This window comes from Pseudophryne corroboree, chromosome 1 (assembly GCF_028390025.1).
Source record: "Pseudophryne corroboree isolate aPseCor3 chromosome 1, aPseCor3.hap2, whole genome shotgun sequence".
NCBI classification, from domain to species: Eukaryota; Metazoa; Chordata; class Amphibia; order Anura; family Myobatrachidae; genus Pseudophryne; species Pseudophryne corroboree.
Genome location: NC_086444.1, coordinates 708,649,354 through 708,668,944, shown reverse-complemented (window position 1 = coordinate 708,668,944; position 19,591 = coordinate 708,649,354). Strand labels below are relative to the sequence as shown.

General features: G+C 43.6%; 1 protein-coding gene across 3 annotated transcripts in view; it reads right to left on the bottom strand.

The window, feature by feature from the left end:
• Positions 1 to 19,591, bottom strand: part of MPND (MPN domain containing) — a 268,959-nt gene that overhangs the window by 79,857 nt on the left and 169,511 nt on the right. For 2 of the 3 annotated variants that reach the window (XM_063914896.1, XM_063914894.1), the window contains exons 3-4: positions 8,874 to 9,104; positions 8,688 to 8,802 (exon numbers count right to left, since the gene is read on the bottom strand). In XM_063914896.1, coding sequence (XP_063770966.1) covers positions 8,688 to 8,802; positions 8,874 to 9,104 — 346 coding nt within the window. The remainder of the gene's footprint in view (positions 1 to 8,687; positions 8,803 to 8,873; positions 9,105 to 19,591) is intronic. The other variant, XM_063914895.1, reaches the window with a different exon arrangement.

Here is a 19,591-nt window from a genome sequence, read left to right as displayed (position 1 = left end):
TCAGCAGTGTTCATTCCGGGAGTGGACAACTGGGAAGCAGACTTCCTCAGCAGGCACGACCTCCACCCGGGAGAGTGGGGACTTCATCCAGAAGTCTTCCAACCGATTGTAAACCGTTGGGAACGGCCACAGGTGGACATGATGGCGTCCCGCCTCAACAAAAAGCTAAAAAGTTATTGCGCCAGGTCAAGGGACCCTCAGGCGATAGCTGTGGACGCTCTAGTGACACCGTGGGTGTACCAGTCGGTTTATGTGTTCCCTCCTCTTCCTCTCATACCAAAGGTGCTGAGGATAATAAGAAAAAGAGGAGTAAGAACTATACTCATCGTTCCGGATTGGCCAAGAAGAACTTGGTACCCGGAACTACAAGAAATGATCTCAGAGGACCCTTGGCCTCGGCCTCTCAGACAGGACCTGCTACAGCAGGGGCCCTGTCTGTTCCAAGACTTACAGCGGCTGCATTTGACGGCATGGCGGTTGAACGCCGGATCCTGATGGAAAAGGGCATTCCGGTTGAAGTCATTCCTACGCTGATAAAGGCTAGGAAAGAGGTAACAGCAAAGCATTATCACCGCATATGGCGAAAATATGTTGCTTGGTGTGAGGCTATGAAGGCCCCCACAGAAGAATTTCAGCTGGGTCGATTTCTGCACTTCCTACAGTCAGGAGTGACTATGGGCATAAAATTGGGATCCATTAAAGTCCAGATTTCGGCCCTATCTATTTTCTTTCAAAAAGAACTGGCTTCACTGCCTGAAGTTCAGACGTTTGTTAAGGGAGTGCAGCATATTCAGCCCCCTTTTGTGCCCCCAGTGGCACCTTGGGATCTCAACGTGGTGTTGGATTTCCTAAAATCACATTGGTTTGAGCCACTTCAGACCGTGGAATTAAAATATCTCACGTGGAAAGTGGTCATGCTTTTGGCCTTGGCTTCGGCTAGGCGGTTGTCAGAATTGGCGGCTTTGTCCTGTAAAAGCCCCTATCTGATTTTCCATATGGACAGAGCAGAATTGAGGACGCGTCCCCAATTCCTCCCTAAGGTGGTATCAGCGTTTCACTTGAACCAACCTATTGTGGTGCCGGCGGCTACTCAGGACTTGGAGGCTTCCAAGTTGCTGGACGTAGTCCGGGCCCTGAAAATCTATGTTTCCAGGACGGCTAGAGTCAGAAAGACTGACTCGCTGTTTATCCTGCATGCACCCAACAAGTTGGGTGCTCCTGCTTCTAAGCAGACTATTGCTCGCTGGATCTGCTCCACGATTCAACTTGCACATTCTGCGGCTGGACTGCCGCATCCTAAATCAGTCAAAGCCCATTCCACGAGGAAGGTGGGCTCTTCTTGGGCGGCTGCCCGAGGGGTCTCGGCTTTACAACTTTGCCGAGCTGCTACCTGGTCGGGATCAAACACGTTTGCAAAATTCTACAAGTTTGATATCCTGGCTGAGGAGGACCTTGAGTTTGCTCATTCGGTGCTGCAGAGTCATCCACACTCTCCCGCCCGTTTGGGAGCTTTGGTATAATCCCCATGGTCCTTACGGAGTTCCCAGCATCCACTAGGACGTCAGAGAAAATAAGATTTTACTCACCGGTAAATCTATTTCTCGTAGTCCGTAGTGGATGCTGGGCGCCCATCCCAAGTGCGGATTGTCTGCAATACTTGTATATAGTTATTGCCTAACTAAAGGGTTATTGTTATGAGCCATCTGTTCGTGAGGCTCAGTTGTTATTCATACTGTTAACTGGGTATAGTATCACGAGTTGTACGGTGTGATTGGTGTGGCTGGTATGAGTCTTACCCGGGATTCCAAATCCTTTCCTTATTGTGTCAGCTCTTCCGGGCACAGTTTCCCTAACTGAGGTCTGGAGGAGGGGCATAGAGGGAGGAGCCAGTGCACACCAGTAGATCTAATTCTTTCTTAGAGTACCCAGTCTCCTGCGGAGCCCGTCTATTCCCCATGGTCCTTACGGAGTTCCCAGCATCCACTACGGACTACGAGAAATAGATTTACCGGTGAGTAAAATCTTATTTTTTCAACCTTAGATACTATGTTACATTTCTACTAAATTTAGGGATCATCTGAAAAATTAGTAGTTCTTAAACTACAAGCATCGTTTAACTTTACAATGGAGACTTTACAGATGCACAATGGTGGTTTTTAAAAGCGACACCTGGTGGGTGAACTCCAGTATTACACCTGCTGGAGACTCAGGCCCTCATTCCGAGTCGTTCGCTCGGTAATTTTCTTCGCATCGCAGTGAAATTCCGCTTAGTACGCATGCGCAATATTCGCACTGCGACTGCGCCAAGTAATTTTACAATGAAGATAGTATTTTTACTCACGGCTTTTTCTTCGCTCTGGCGAACGTAGTGTGATTGACAGGAAATGGGTGTTACTGGGCGGAAACACGGCGTTTTCGGGGCGTGTGGATAAAAACGCTACCGTTTCCGGAAAAAACGCAGGAGTGGCCGGAGAAACGGGGGAGTGTCTGGGCGAACGCTGGGTGTGTTTATGACGTCAAACCAGGAACGACAAGCACTGAACTGAACGCAGATGCCGAGTAAGTCTGAAGCTACTCTGAAACTGCTAAGTAGTTTGTAATCGCAATATTGCGAATACATCGGTCGCAATTTTAAGAAGCTAAGATACACTCCCAGTAGGCGTAGGCTTAGCGTGAGCAACTCTGCTAAATTCGCCTTGCGAGCGATCAACTCGGAATGAGGGCCTCAATTCATTACACTGTGACTGAATACGCCATGCTGCGACAAAGCGCAGGCAAACGTAATGCTACTATTTGCACTACATGCCCCATGGAGGATAGATGAGCATGGCTACATCTGTATCTATGTGTATATATATATATATATATATATATATATACACAGTTCCATAGGGCAGCACATCCATACAACACGGTAAAAATAGGTGCCTTCCGTTAGGCGCTCAATAGCCAAGAGCCCAAAGCAACTAAAGGAAACAATGTAGTCCCAAATTTTCATTAAGTCCTCTCGGAGAGAGCGTACCCAGGTCAAAGATCCATTTGCTTTCACATCTAAGCAATTTCAATGATCGATCCCCTCCCCCCCTGGGATCCAGGGGAATTTGGGACTACATTGTTTCCTTTAGTTGCTTTATTAAAGCTTGACTGTATTCTATCTTTTGTTCTCTATTGTTGCAATACTCCAAATAGAGTGTTTTCTTTGCATGCATATTATTGTTGCTATTTAATAATCAACAATGGCCTTATTAAATGCGGTACCACTATAACAAGCTAGCATGTTAAGTATATGATTATTGCTGTCATTGAGTGCATGATGTTCTTTCTATACATTTTGTATCAACAGTCACTTAAATCCGTTCCGTGTTTTTAACTTTCACCCGGCTATGCTGTGACAGGTCGGGGATTATGACGTCAGTGTGCGCCGTGCTTCCCGTCCCGGGACTCCGCCGGTTCATGTGGTGTGGTGTAGGGGATAAGAGTGGTAAGTTTGTATTGTATTGTTTATTCCTGATGACGATGGATTAAATACCATTGAAACGTTGAAGCTATACCTGCATTTCTTCGTTTATTTCAGAGTGCCGCCGTATCTACATGCTATATATATATATATGCATATATATAGATCTGTATCTATATATATGCACATCTAACACAATCCTCTTTAGATCTCACAAGACAACATGACTAGTGTATTTGATCAAAACATGTTTACATTTTATTTTGGAATCTAACACCTTTCATTATTGCATATCACAAATAAAGAACCTTTAACACAATAATAGTACTACCTTTAAATTACAGAATAATTTTACCAAAAATTTATTTTTTTAGCAACTGTTGTATCAACCAACAAGCAGGATTGTTGAGGCCCCCAACAGAAACCCCTGTAGTTCTGGAGATCTCACCCTACCATCGTTCCAATAAGTTCTTGTTCCTGTATTGTCATAAAGTGGCTATCCAGTGCTAAGTGCTGTGCATGTTGTAGTTAATTAACGATCGCCACTCGCGCCCAGCCCCAAAGTCCGACCTCAGGAGGGTGTAAGCAGAAAACCGCAATAAGTGTAACCTCTGCAGCTAGGCACCCAAGACTACTGAATAGTTCCCAGTCACTTTAGACAGGATCTATAGGCATCCAAACCAATTGACTTGCCCCCTATATGTCTGTCCTACTTCACCCACAAGACGGCAAAGTGATTTGCCCGGTATTGCTGAAATAACCATGCCAGGTTGAACAGCTTGCTTTGGAATTCTGCAATACTGGATGAATGTTGGGTGGGTCTCATATTTTCTAAAGATTTAGCTTTGCCTTGATTTATTAATATGTATTATTTATTTATTAACAGCTTCTTATATAGCGCAGCATATTACGTTGCACTTTACAACTGGAACAACAATAGTAGAACAAAACTGGGTAAAAACAGACAGACAGAGGTAGGAAGGCCCTGCTTGCAAGCTTACAATCTATAGGGAAATAGGCATTGATACACAAAGATAGATGCTACCTATTGCATAATGGTCCACCAGATTGCAAAGGTTCTTAATGGGTTGTATGATATGGTCACCCAGCAATGTTGGCCAAGGGTCAGGAGGGTATAAAAGTGAAGAAAGACAAACTATGTGAGGTTAAGTGTGCACTGTACAAGAGGATATAATTAGATAGGGAGGCATTGAAGGTTATGTGGGTGGGTCCAGAATGTGATAAGCTTGCCTGAAGAGGTGAGTTTTCAGGGAACGTTTGAAGGTTTGGTGACTATAGGCGAGTCTTATTGTGTGTGGTAAGGCATTCCACAGAGTGGGTGCAGCACGGATAAAGTCATGTCATTTTGAGTGGGAGGAAGTATTGCATGTGGAGAGATGAGGATCTGGTGCAGAGCGGAGAGGTTGGGTAGGGAAATATTTTGAGAGGAGTGAAGTTGGTGTAGTTTGGTTAATAGCCTTGCATGTAATTAAAAGTATGTTATATTGAATAAGGTAGAATACGGTAGAATACCGGTAACCAGTGGAGGGACTGACAGAGTGGATACGTAGACATGCAGATGCATTCAAAATTCGATTGTATTGGCGAGAGCCTATTTTTAGGAAGACCAGTCAGAATATTATTGCAATGCGGGAAATAAGGAGTTCATAGAGTAGAGTTTTTGCTTTGTATTGTTTGTGTTGTAAATATATGGTTGTATTTTGGATATGTTTCTTAGATGCATGTAACATAATTTTGAGAGAGATTGTGGGTAACAAAGGACATTTCAGAGTCAAGAATGACACATAGGCAGCAATCTTGTGTAGGGTTGATTGTTAAATTATCAACAGTGATAGAGATATCACGTCGGTAACTATTATTGAGCAGTGAAAATATAATTAATTCTGTTTTGGAAATTTTAAGTTTGAGGTGGCGAGGTGTCATCCAAGATGAAATGTCAGAAAGGCATTCCGTGACACGGCCCAATACACATGGTGACAAATATGGGGAGGATAGGCAGATTTGAGTATCACACGCATACAGATGATATTGAAATCTGAAAGAGAGGATTAGTTTGCCAAGAGACATGGTATAGATTGAGAAAAGCAGAGGACCTAAGACTGAGCCTTGCAATACTCCAACTGATAGAGATGGATTCAGAAGAGAAGGTGGATTCAAAGAAACAAACACTGAAATACTTATTATGTAGGTTGAGAACCAAAAAGGGATGTGACCTGGAGACCTAGGGATTGTATTGTTTTTGTATGAGAAGAGAGTGGTCAACAGTGTCATGAGAGATCAAGGAGAATAAGAAGTGAGTAATGGCCTTTAGATTTAGCAGTGACTAGATCATTCACTACTGCAGGTCACTGGCTGTGGAAGAGCATACCATTTCATCTCATATCTTATCAATCTTGTCTTTGAAATAAACAAGAGCTTGTGCACTGATAGTAGCTGGTGAGATTGGTGAGGGAGGGATAAGAAGTGATTTAAATGTATTAAAAAGTTAGATGGGGTTAGATGATTGAGGAGAGATGAGAGATTGGAATATGTTTGTTTGGCAGTGTCCAGAGCTTCACAATAAGAGTGGTAAATGGTCCTATACTGTATGTGAGGAAGTCACTTGAACTATGAGATTTACGCCACTGACGTTCTACTTTCTGTGAACATTTTTCTAAGTGGCTAGTGAATTTAGAGTCCCACTGTTGACATCTAAGTCTACGTGGAATGTAACATAGTAACATAGTTTTTGAGGTTGGAAAAATATTGTTAGTCTTAAAAATATTACAGCAGGAGATCACTAATTTTAACTTCGGTGACATAAAGGAGTCAGTCCATTGGGAGAGGCCAAGAGAAGAGGTTAGAAAGAGCAGTCTGGAGGCATGGGGAGATTGTGGACTGTCAATAGCGATATTGAAATCAGCCATAATGATGGAGGTGATGTCAGAGGATAAAAAGTGAGGGAACTGGTCAGAATAATTGTCCAGAAACTTTTTGGGTTGCCAGGTGGGTGATAGATAGCAGCAATATGAAAAGAGAAAGGGGTGAAAATCCTAATAGAATATATTACAAATTAAGTAAATGTGAGTGATGGAACCAGTGGTAGAACTGTGTATGTGAAAAACTGGGACAGTAGTATTCAAACCCCACCTCCTTTACTATCACCAGGCCTGGAGGTGTGTGTGAAGTGGAGCCCACTATGTGACAGTGCTGCAGGGGTGGTTGTGTCTGATTGTGTGAGCCATGTTTCTGTTATGCGGGGTACACACAGGGCGACTTGTGCCTGTGTGTTAAGAGATGTAGGATAGCAAAGATCGCTCAGCACACATCACTATACACCACTATACACACAGCGATTTGTGCTGAGCGATCTGTGCTGACCAGTGTTCTTCATGCACATGCTAAGCAATCTGACTAGATCTTGCCTGCATGCTTGAATGATCTGTGCCGGCCATAGCGAGGTGTGGGGCCGCGCATTGCTATCGCTATGGGGCATACACGGGGCGATTTGTGCTTAATTTCTAAGAGATCTAGTCAGCATTATAACTATCCTATTAAGTTTTTTTTTAAATGAAAAGGTCATGGATATATGTTAATTTGTTGCAAACAGAGCGTGCATTCCATAAGGCACATTTTACTGACTTGTAGGGAGATGGGATACATGTGATGTTTATAAGGTTTATTGGATTTACATTCGTTTGTGAATCAGCTGAATGTGAGTGTGGTATGTGGATAGGGCCTGGATTTGGGGATATGTCACTAGCTAGTAGAAGCAGAAGGAGAGAGATATAAATATAGTTGTAGGAGATGTGTGATAGTTTCTTTTGTTGACAGGATGAGAATCTTATAGTCAGTGTATATACAGTAGATAAGTTAAAAGCTCATGAGTTTTAATAAGAGGGGAGTGAATTAATGAGGCTGCAATGTGCACGGAGAGATGAGTTGCAGTCATATTTAAGGATGTTGGCGCTTTAGAGAGTATTCGGTAAAGTGATATTAGAAAACACAGTTTGTGGTACATGGCGTTTTTGGAATTAAAGTATAGATAATTAGGTTAGTGCATAAGTATTATGCAAGTTATATTGTGAAATTACATGGTCTCCAATGTTGTTCAACTGTTATATTAAAGATTTTCACACTTTGCCATTTCCACACTTCAGATATTTCAACCTCAGACAACTGCCCCCTCAGATAACTGGCCCCATAACTGAATGCAAAGATATAGTAGGTCTGATTAATAAAGGCTATAGCTGAAGCCAAATGAACATCTAATAAAGGACTAAATTACCCTGTGTTAAGTACACACTAGTCCATGTATGCATCCTTAAACTACAGTCCACTGAACAACATCTTAAAAAAAGACAGTATCAACTACAAGCAGATACTAATATTCTACACATACATTTAGCTACACAGCTAAATTATACATGAATGTGAATACAGATTGGGAGTTCTAGTTGTTTGCAGGATGTCAATGAGAATGCACACACATTGGTTACACAGCTGAGGACACTTGGGGTTAATGCAGACAGAGACTTGTAGGGGTCAGCAATGAGAATGCACACACATTGGTTACACAGCTGAGGATGCTTGGGGTTAATGCAGAGACTTGTAGTGATCAGCAATGAGAATGCACATACATTGGTTACACAGCTGAGGATGCTTGGGGTAAATGCAGAGACTTGTAGTGATCAGCAATGAGAATGCACATACATTGGTTACACAGCTGAGGACACTTGGGGTAAATGCAGAGACTTGTAGTGATCAGCAATGAGAATGCACATACATAAACAGTGGAGGATGCTTGGGGTTAATGCAGAGACTTGTAGTGATCAGCAATGAGAATGCACATACATTGGTTACACAGCTGAGGACACTTGGGGTAAATGCAGAGACTTGTAGTGATCAGCAATGAGAATGCACACATGTTGGTTACACAGCTGAGAATGCTTGGGGTTAATGCAGACAGAGACTTGTAGGGGTCAGCAATGAGAATGCACATACCTGCAAAATGACAAGATACAGAAGGATGATCAGTCCATATTCAGTGAGATTCATGCACAATAACTGTTAGTTTAAATGTTATTTTATAGATTTTCACACTTTGTAATTTCCACACTTTGAATATTTCCACCACAAACAACTGCCCCCTCAATGATAATGCCCCCTTGATGGAAATGTTAATGAGGGGGCAGAATTCCACATTCTGCTGATGTTCTGCATCTCTTACCCTGTTCTTTCTTGCTGCCATTTGGCTCCATTTTACCTGTCTTTTTATATTGAGAGAACACTTCTGTCTCCTCTTCCAGCAGATCATCTTCCTCCCCCTCAGTTAGTGGACTTTGCTGAAAGCACAAGTATTAGATGTTGCATTACATAATACATGACTGAATGCAATAACAAAAATGTTACTCACGCCTTCAGCAGCTGACCCATGAAGCTGGTTCTGTCTCAGCCAAGCAGTTTTGTACTGGTCTAACTTCTGTCCCTTGTAACGTACAGATGCCCATCCACAACCAGATTTCTTGGCAGGGTTAACTAGTCGTTTGCAGTGTGTGGCCCATGCACTGGGAGAGTTAAATGCCTGACCACTCTCCTGCCATATAATTTTTCCATCATTTAAGAGGTCACCCTGAAACTTTCTTCCCTGGGAAACAAAAAATAAGATTTCATCAGCAAATTAGAAACCCCTATAAAATAAATAATAAAGCACCATCCAAAGAAGTATTATTTATCAATAACCTATATTACAATCATTTGTTAAATATACACTCCTTGGTACTGTACTGTGTATCTATATTTTAACTCTCCTGCTAGAATTCTCTATTTGGTTGATCAGACATATTCAGGCTGGTCAGGTAACACCTTATTGGATCTCACTCACATCTCCTGCTTTGCTTCCAGTTCTGGTCACTCGCGATTCACAGTGGTATGAAAAAAGAGTAAACTGGCATAGTATAATACCTTTTAATACATCTTAAAATAACAAATACACAAAAAGGCCTTTGACCTTGTCCTTTGGCCCCACTTATATGACTCTATGTCTTGCTTTGGAATCCCATCTTCCTTTATATAATTCATTAAAATGCTTTACACTGACCCACTATCTCAGATTATTTGTAATGGCCAAATTTCAGATGATTTCCCTAGTTGTAAAGGCAGTAGGCAAGGCTGTCCCCTTTCCCCTCTCCTTTTCGCTATTGCCATAGAACCTCTTGCCATGGCCCTTCGCAGCTCCCCTGAATTTAAAGGTATCAAGATATCCTCCCACGAAGTAAAAGTCTCCCTGTTCACAGATGACATGCTACTTTATGTAACAGACCCCTACAATCTCTTCCACATATTATGGGAATGACTGATGTTTTTAGCAAACTTTCTGGGTACAAAATTAATGTGGAAAAATCGGAAATGTTACTAACTGGTTCTTATTCGTTAGGCCTCCAGTATTCCTCCATCTTCTCAAAATTTAAGATTAATACCACACATATTAAATACTTAGGTGTTTATATCCCCAATTCGACTGACAAGTTGAATTTACCAAATTTCTCCCCTCTTATTCAAAAGATTGCCTCTCTTCTATCCACTTAGAACTCTTTGCCCCTTTCTTTATTAGGTAGGGCTGCTGCGGTCAAGATGGTTATTTTTCCTAAAATATTATATGCAATTCAAATGTTGGCTATTGCCTTGTCCAACAGAGCTATCTTAAACATTAAATCCTCAATCTCTTCCTTCCTATGGAAGGGGAAACGTCCTCGTATTGGTCCTTCCTAAATCCCAAGGAGGCCTTGGTATTCCTGATTTTAAAGCATATAGCTGTGTTCTTTAGATATGCTACGATTGGCTACTGGGCAAATCCACCTACACTGACAACCCCCTGGACTTAGCTGTGTTTTAGCCTTTCTTTCCTCGCGGCTTTGTTACATCTTAAGTCATCAGATATTCCACGCACTATTTTTTCAAATGTAATGTTTCAGGATACTTACTTCAGCTGGATTGGTTTGAATAAAAAACTCAAAAGAGATTTCAGATTCTCCCCGTATCTTACTATATGGGGCAATCCTGACTTCTCCCCTTCCATTTACAATCCATCTTACCAAATCTGGAAAGACAAAGGCATACTTCTTCTGAACAAGGTTTTCGATCCTGGTGGAATATTCCCTACTTTTCAGGATCTCCAACAAATGTACTCACTGCCTAATAGCCACTTTTACTTTTAAACACTATATCCAATCACTCCCGATCCCCCCTGCAATGTCTTCAACTCCTGATTTGATTCTCAATATTTTACAATCCAACTTGAGTAGGGCCTACAAAGTGAAACATATACGAGTATCTACCCTTAATAGACCCCAAAATTAGATTTCCACACCACACTAGACAGATTTTTGCTAAATGGGTAATTAACATCCCCTCTTTGCCTGATAGCTTTGAGGGACTGATCTTAGCCTACACTAGATGACCAAATATTTAAGGTCTGGTTACCTTCAAGAGGTCCACTTTTGATTCCTATACAGGGCCTATATTGCACCTGCGCAACGGAAATACAGTATATGTCAACTGAAGACTGTTGTGTTAAATGTGGTGTGTTAAATGCTAAGTTTTTTCACTGTGTTTGGGACTGCTCAAACGTACGCAGATTTCGGAACAAAACTCTTTTCTTTATACAGTCTATTACACCATTGCTGATTGATCGGGGAACCTGTTTACTCTTCAATTTTGACAACTGGTTACTGGGCAGAAATCCCGCAAGCATTGTTCCATTCATTGTAACTGTTTTTACTCTGGGTAAAAAATTGCTACTAATTCATTGGAAAATTAAATCTGCTCCTTCAATTTAAGAACTCAAAAATCGACTCTTACAGATGCTTTATTTTTATATACGCTCTCTTCTACTAAATGAAGCTCTCTCTATACGGTCTTTTCACAATAAGAGGGACTTCTTTATTGCAGCACTGGATAATGACTCTCGCTCTCTGATCCACCAATACCTAGGTTCTCAGGACTGGTATAGAGCGATCTCACACCATATCATTCCAATGACCTCACGATTATAACAACTTCATCTCTGATACGGGCTAATCATCACAGTATGGTCTAATTTAATTTTTTTCCATACTAAAGCTTATTCCTCCCCTTGGAATATAAGTATGGTCTGCGCCTTTGTGTTAATATCTCATGGCCCCATGTCTCATGCTTAAACCGGACTTAAGTGTAACATTTACATCTGACCGCCCCCCCCCCCCCCCCCTCCAGTTTCTTTCTCTTCCCTCTTTGTGTCTTGTGTTTGTTGTCTCTAATCCATTGATAATTACCTTTGATCTTTGTATAAGATTTATGTGTTTTCTCTTTATGTTTGTACTATGGCTGCCATCTTTGATGCTATCTTCATAGCACTTATATCCCAGAATCTCCATTCATTAAGTTAAAACACAAAATACAATACAATTGAATTACCAACATGAAAAAATAAGATTTTAAACCTACCGGTAAATCTTTTTCTCCTAGTCCGTAGAGGATGCTGGGGACTCCGTAAGGACCATGGGGTATAGATGGGCTCCGCAGGAGACATGGGCACTCTAAGACCTTTTAGTGGGCGTGAGCTGGCTCCTCCCTCTATGGCCCTCCTCCAGACCTCAGTTATAGAACTGTGCCCAGAGGAGACGGACATTTAGAGGAAAAAGATTTTGTTAATTAAGGGTGAGATACATACCAGCTCACACCACAAACACACCGTATAACATGGTATATAACTAAACCAGTTAACAGCATGAACAACAGAAATCAGCAACAGTCTGATCTCAACCGTACACAACTCTCGTGTAACTACATCAGTAACTATGTACAAGTACTGCAGATTTATTCCGCACTGGGATGGGCGCCCAGCATCCTCTACGGACTAGGAGAAAAAGATTTACCGGTAGGTTTAAAATCTTATTTTCTCTTACGTCCTAGAGGATGCTGGGGACTCCGTAAGGACCATGGGGTTTATACCAAAGCTCCAGACCGGGCGGGAGAGTGCAGATGACTCTGCAGCACCGATTGAGCAAACAGGAGGTCCTCATCAGCCAGGGTATTGATAATGTCGATATTATCTTAAACCGTAAAGCTATACCTCTACATACACTTTTACTGTGGAGCCGCTATGGCCGCTAAACTAAATACACGCGCTACACACTTTGTACGCTATTTGCGTACAGAGTCCCGTACTTGGCGTACACACGCCACGCTGAGTGTACAGAGTATGCACAGCGCGCGCACACACAATTGATAACCTTTAAACCTTATTAGTGATACAATGCAATGATATGATTACACTTTAAACCTTTAGCAGCAAAGTACTGCAACGACGTTATACCTTAAACCTTAAGTAGCGCTGGCGGTATAAAGTACCCGCAGTGCGTACACCTTATCAATACTTATAAACCTTATACAGTTAAATACGCTTTAAACCCTTGCAGGAAAGTGAGGACACAACACCGATTTGTAGTTGAACCACAGGGTTCTAAGGCCACAGTGGATTATTTCAAAAGGTAACACAGTACAAATCATACACTACAGGCTAACAAGATAAATCTAAAACAGAATAATGGCTACAGAAAATGTACATACGTGAGAAGGTTCGCAAGCGCAACCTGGACCAGTCCTCCGCTTATCAGGTAGAAAGCGTTTAGAGTCTTCTGACCGGCCAGGCAACAACGGGCTTTTTATACACAACTTACATACACAATACAATGGTCACTGTAATCTCATTGTCCATTGGACACAGAGATGTGTCTTTACATTACAGGAGAGGTCATAGGTTGATTTGAAAAGGTGGGCGATGTCTTTCTCAACTGCTCTTGTGGGTGGTATCCTCTGGATTCCCGCCGCATACATAATATACAGTAAATACAGTTCATATCCATATTCTACTTCTGCACATAACTATACGCTGGAACATGCGATCTTTCTCTAACCAATACCGGAATGTTACCCTTAAAATACCCTACAGTTGGATACTAGACATCACCTTCTAACCTTTATCTGACCCTTCCTATCATGCAAAGGCGAATCCCTTTGTCCTGGAACTGTTTAAACTGTTGATACTCGCTGATGTGGTGCAAGGGAGCTATATCTAAAATGTACACTATTTGGGTTAAATATGTAATGTTCTAATAACCCTCTATGCGCTCACAAACTCCGCTGTAAATACCCATACCACGCGCAGGAACGCGGGAGCGATCATACGCAAATTGCGGATATGTGCACGCACGGCGGATTAAGTGCACGCGCAGCGGGCATGTGCATGGGGTTAGTACATGGTGTATGCATTACAATATTTTCGACTTTGACAGTATCAAACTTATAGAATTTTGTAAAAGTGTTTGAACCCGACCAAGTAGCTGCTCGGCAAAGCTGTAATGCCGAGACACCTCGGGCAGCCGTCCAAGAAGAGCCCACCTTCCTAGTGGAATGGGCCTTCACCGATTTTGGTAATGGCAATCCTGCCGTAGAATGAGCCTGCTGAATTGTATTACAGATTCAGCGTGTAATAGTCTGCTTGGAAGCAGGAGCGCCAACCTTGTTGGCCGCATATAGGACAAACAGAGCCTCTGTTTTCCTAATACGAGCCATTCTGGCTACATAGATTTTTAAAACCCTGACTACATCAAGGGACTTAGACTTCTCCAAGACATCCGTAGCCACCGGCACTACAATAGGTTGGTTCATGTGAAACGACGAAACCACCTTAGGTAGAAATTGTGGACGAGTTCTCAATTCCGCTCTATCCACATGGAAAATCAGATAGGGGCTCTTGTGGGACAAGGCTGCCAATTCTGACACCCGCCTTGCAGATGCCAAGGCCAATAACATGACCACTTTCTACGTGAGACATTTTAACTCAACAGTTCAAAGTGGTTCAAACCAATGTGATTTAAGAAACTGCAACACCACGTTCAGGTCCCACGGTGCCACAGGGGGCACAAAAGGAGGTTGGATGTGCAGTACTCCTTTCACAAAAGTCTGTACTTCTGGAAGAGAGGCCAATTCCTTCTGAAAGAATATTGATAAGGCCGAAATCTGCACCTTAATGGAACCTAACTTTAGGCCCATATCCACTCCTGTCTGTAGAAAATTGAGAAAACGACCCAGCTGGAATTCTTCCGTAGGAGAATTCTTGGATTCACACCAAGACACATACTTCCTCCAGATACGGTGATAGTGCTTCACCGTTACTTCCTTCCTAGCTTTAAGTAGAGTAGGGATGACTTCCCCTGGAATACCTTTCCTAACTAGGATCTGGTGTTCAACCGTTCATGCCGTCAAACGTAATCGCGGTAAGTCTTGGAATACACACGGCCCCTGTTGTAACAGGTCCTCTCTGAAAGGAAGCGGCCAAGGATCTTCTGTGATCATTTCTTGAAGATCTGGATACCAGGCCCTTCGAGGCCAATCTGGGACAATGAGTATAGTCTGAACTTTTGTTCTTCTTATGATTCTCAATATTTTTGAGATGAGTGGAAGCGGAGGGAACACATAGACCTCTTGATACACCCACGGTGTTACTAGCGCGTCCACTGGTATTGCCTGACGGTCCCTTGCCTTGGAACAATATATCCGAAGCTTCTTGTTGAGGCGTGACGCCATCATGTCTATTCGAGGGAGTCCCCAACAACTTGTCACTTCTGCAAAGACCTCTTGATGAAGTCCCCACTCTCCTGGATGAAGATCGTGTCTGCTGAGGAAGTCTGCTTCCCAGTTGTCCACTCCCGGAATGAATACCACGGACAGAGCGCTTACATGATTTTCCGCCCAGCGAAGAATCCTGGTGGCCTCCGCCATTGCTGCTCTGCTCCTTGTTCTGCCCTGGCGGTTTACATGCGCCACGGCTGTGATATTGTCTGACTTGATCAGAATGGGTAGGTTGCGAAGGAGATGCTCCGCCTGTCTCAGGCCGTTGTATATGGCCCTTAGTTCCAGCACGTTTATGTGCAGACAAGCCTCCTGGCTTGACCATATTCCCTGAAAGTTTTTTCCCTGTGTGACTGCTCCCCAACCCCGGAGGCTCGCGTCCGTGGTCACGAGAACCCAATCTTGAATTCCAAACCTGCGACCCTCTAGAAGGTGAGCACTCTGGATCCACCAAAGGAGAGAAATCCTGGCCCTGGGGGACAGGCTTATCATCTGATGCATTTGGAGATGGGACCCTGACCACTTGCTCAGTAGGTCCCACTGAAAAGTTCTTGCATGGAACCTGCCATACGGAATGGCCTCGTAGGCCGCCACCATTTTTCTCAACACTCGAGTGCATTGATGAATCGACACTCTTTTTTTGTTTCAGCAGAACCCTGACCATGTTCTGGAGTTCCAGAGCTTTTTCCACTGGGAGAAAAACCCTCTGCTGTTCCGTGTCCAGAATCATGCCCAAAAACGACAGCCGAGTTGTCGGGACCAACTGCGACTTCGGCAACATTTTTTTACACCCTGCTTGCGCAGGAGCACCATCTTTTCTGCCATTACCTTGGTGAAAATCCTCGGGGCCGTGGAAAGCCCAAACGGCAACGTCTGAAACTGGTAATGACAATCCTGTACAGCGAATCTCAGGAACGCCTGATGCGGAGGATATATGGGGACATGAAGGTATGCATCCTTTATGTCTGGAGACACCATAAAATCCCCCTTTCCAGGCTGGAGATCACTGCCCGGAGAGATTCCATTTTGAATTTGAATCTCTTCAAATATAGATTTAGGGATTTTAGGTTTAGAATCGGTCTGACCGAACCGTCCGGCTTCGGGACCACAAACAGGGTTGAATAGAACCCCTTTCCCTGTTGCAACTGGGGAACCTGGATAATCACTTGCTGTTGACACAGCTTTTGTATAGCCACCGAGACTATTGCTCTCTCTGGGAGAGAAGCCGGCGTGGAGGCACATCTTCGAACTCCAGTTTGTAGCCTTGGGACACAATTCCTATCACCCAAGGATCCAAGTCCAAATGAACCCAGACCTGGCTGAAGAGCTGAAGACGTGCCCCCACCGGTGCGGACTCCCGCAGCGGGGCCCCAGCGTCATGCTGTGGATTTGGTAGAGGTCGGGCAGGACTTTTGCTCCTGGGAACTAGCCGAAGCTGGTGTTCTTTTCCCCCTACCTCTACCTCTGGTGAAGAAGGATGAACCGCGCCCCTTTCTGAATTTATGAGACAGAAAGGACTGCATCTGGTAGTGAGGTGTTTTCTTTTGCTGTGGGGGAATGTAAGGCAGAAAAGAAGACTTACCCACGTTAGCTGTGGAAACCAGGTCCGCAAGTCCTTCCCCAAACAGAACTTCACCCTTGTAAGGCAAAGCCTCCATAAGTCTCTTGGAGTCAGCATCCCCAGTCCATTGGCGGGTCCACAGTGACCTCCTAGCTGAAATTGCCTGGCATTTGCTCTTGAACCCAAGAGCCCAATATCTCTTGCAGCCTCCCTCATATATAACGCTGCGTCCTTTATGTGACCTAATGTCAACAAAACACTGTCTTTATCGAGGGTGTCCATGTCAGATGACAAGTTATCTGCCCATGCTGCAATTGCACTCCTCACCCATGCCGATGCTACCGCCGGTCTGAGCAGGGCTCCTGTAGTCGCATAAATTGATTTTAAGGTAGTTTCCTGCCTGTGATCCGCAGGATCTTTTAAGGTCGCCGTGTCCAGGGACGGTAGGGCCACCTTTTTGGACAAGCGCGTAAGGGCCTTGTCCACCGTGGGTGAGGATTCCCACCGTAACCTGTCCTGTGAGGGGAAAGGATACGCCATTATAATTCTCTTGGGAATCTGCAGCCTCTTGTCTGGAGTTTCCCAAGCCTTTTCAAATAAAGCGTTCAGCTCATGTGATGGGGGAAATGTTACCTCAGGTTTCTTCCCCTTAAACATACAGACCCGTGTGTCCGGGACAGATGGGTCCTCTGTGATATGTAATACATCTTTTATTGCAATAATCATGTATTGAATACTCTTTGCCACCCTTGGGTGCAACTTTGCCTCATCATAGTCGACACTGGAGTCGGATTCCGTGTCGGTATCAGTGTCTGCTATCTGGGTAAAGGGACGTTTTTGGGACCCTGAAGGGTCTTGTGACACAGTAAGAGCCATGGAGTGACTCCCTAGTTGGCATTTGGACTCTGCTTTGTCCAATCTCTTATGTAATAAAGCCACATTTGCATTCAAAACATTCCACATGTCAACCCAATTAACCGTCGGCGGTGCCTCCGGAGACAATACTACCATCTGCTCTGCATCCTCCCTAGAAGAGCATTCCGCTTCAGACATGTCGACACACAAGTACTGACACCCCACACACACTGGGATATATGGATATGGGGACAGACCCACAATAAGGCTCTTTGGAGAGACAGAGAGAAAGTATGCCAGCTCACACCCAGCACCCTGTGGTTCTGAAACAAAGTCCTAGACTAGTAAGCGCTTTTATAATAATACATTTTGCACCAATTTAATGTGGCCACCCCCTCGTTTTGCACCCTGTTACTTGTGTACAGCAGGGGAAGAGTCCGGGAGCAGCTTCTCTGCAGCAAGCTGTGGAGAAAATGGCGCTGGTTAGAGCTGAGGGAACAAGCTCCGCCCCCTCGATGGCAGGCTTCGGTCCTGCTGTTTCTTTATACTGGCGGGGCTTTATATACTGCCTCAGCAGTATCTATACTTGTGCCAGCCTATATATGAGGTAAAAATTGCTGCCCAGGGCGCCCCCCCTGCGCCCTGCACCCTTGCTGTGCCATTGTGTGTGTGTGTGGTAGCAATCGCACGCAGCGCGACCGCTGCGCGGCCGCTGCGCGACCGCTGCGCAGTACCTCACGAAGATCTGAAGTCTTCTGCCGCCTTTGAAGTCTTCTTGCTTCCTATACTCACCCGGCTTCTATCTTCCGGCTCTGCGAGGAGGACGGCGGCGCGGCTCTGGGACGAACAGCGAGGACGACACCTGTGTTCCGACCCTCTGGAGCTAATGGTGTCCAGTAGCCTAAGAAGCAGAACCTATCAGTAAAGTAGGTCTACTTCTCTCCCCTCAGTCCCACGAAGCAGAGAGCCTGTTGCCAGCAGTGATCCCTGAAAATAAAAAACCTAACAAAAGTATTTTCTAGAGAAACTCAGTAGAGCTCCCCTAGTTTGTGACCAGTCTCCTCTGGGCACAGAATCTAACTGGGGTCTGGAGGAGGGACATAGAGGGAGGAGTCAGCTTACGCCCATTAAAAGGTCTTAGAGTGCCCATGTCTCCTGCGGAGCCCGTCTATACCCCATGGTCCTTATGGAGTCCCCAGCATCCTCTAGGACGTAAGAGAAATAAACAAAATATTATAATTACTAAAACCAATATGTTACTGTAAAAACCATTTGAGTTCAAAATATTTGTTTAACCCTAAAGGGGCCAGTGTTTTAAAACTATAAATCATGGACATTTCACATTTTGCTAATTTAGTGGCTAAGTCCCCTCCTCTTATATCTGCAGGCACCTTTTTGAGAGCAAAAAAGTTCTTTATGTGTTTAACTTCACTATTATGTACTTCTTTAAAGTGCTTAGACAGTGTGTATGTATCCAATCCTTTATGGATATTTCCCAGATTTTTGCCTATTCTGACTTTTAGTGTTCTGCTGGTCCTCCCTTTATAAAATTTACCACATGTGCATTCTATACCATAAATGAAATTGGAAGAATGACATGTTAAGAAATTGTTAATTTTATGTTTCTTTTTGTAAATTTCTAACTGTTAATTTTGAACCAAAAGTGTTCTGTACACTTCTACAGCCTATGCATGTCCCACACCTAAAAGAACCGGTAGATAGGCTATTCACCAACTTAGATTTTAAATTTGGGGCCCTTCTAAAGATACGATTCGGATTCTCCGGCAACTTGTCCTCTATCACTGGATCTTGTTTTAGTACTCTCCAGTGTTTCCTTGGTACTTTTTTTACTTGATATTGTTGTGATGTATAGTCGGTGATAAAGGACCATTTAAATTTGTACCGGTCTTTCCCTTACCCATTTCCCTTTTTTTTTCTTAAAAAGTACTATCCTGATCCTCATATCCACTAGCTTTAAAACTTGATGACATCTCATTAGCTTGGATTAGGAAGATATCTCTGTCCATACAGTTCCTTTTTAGTCT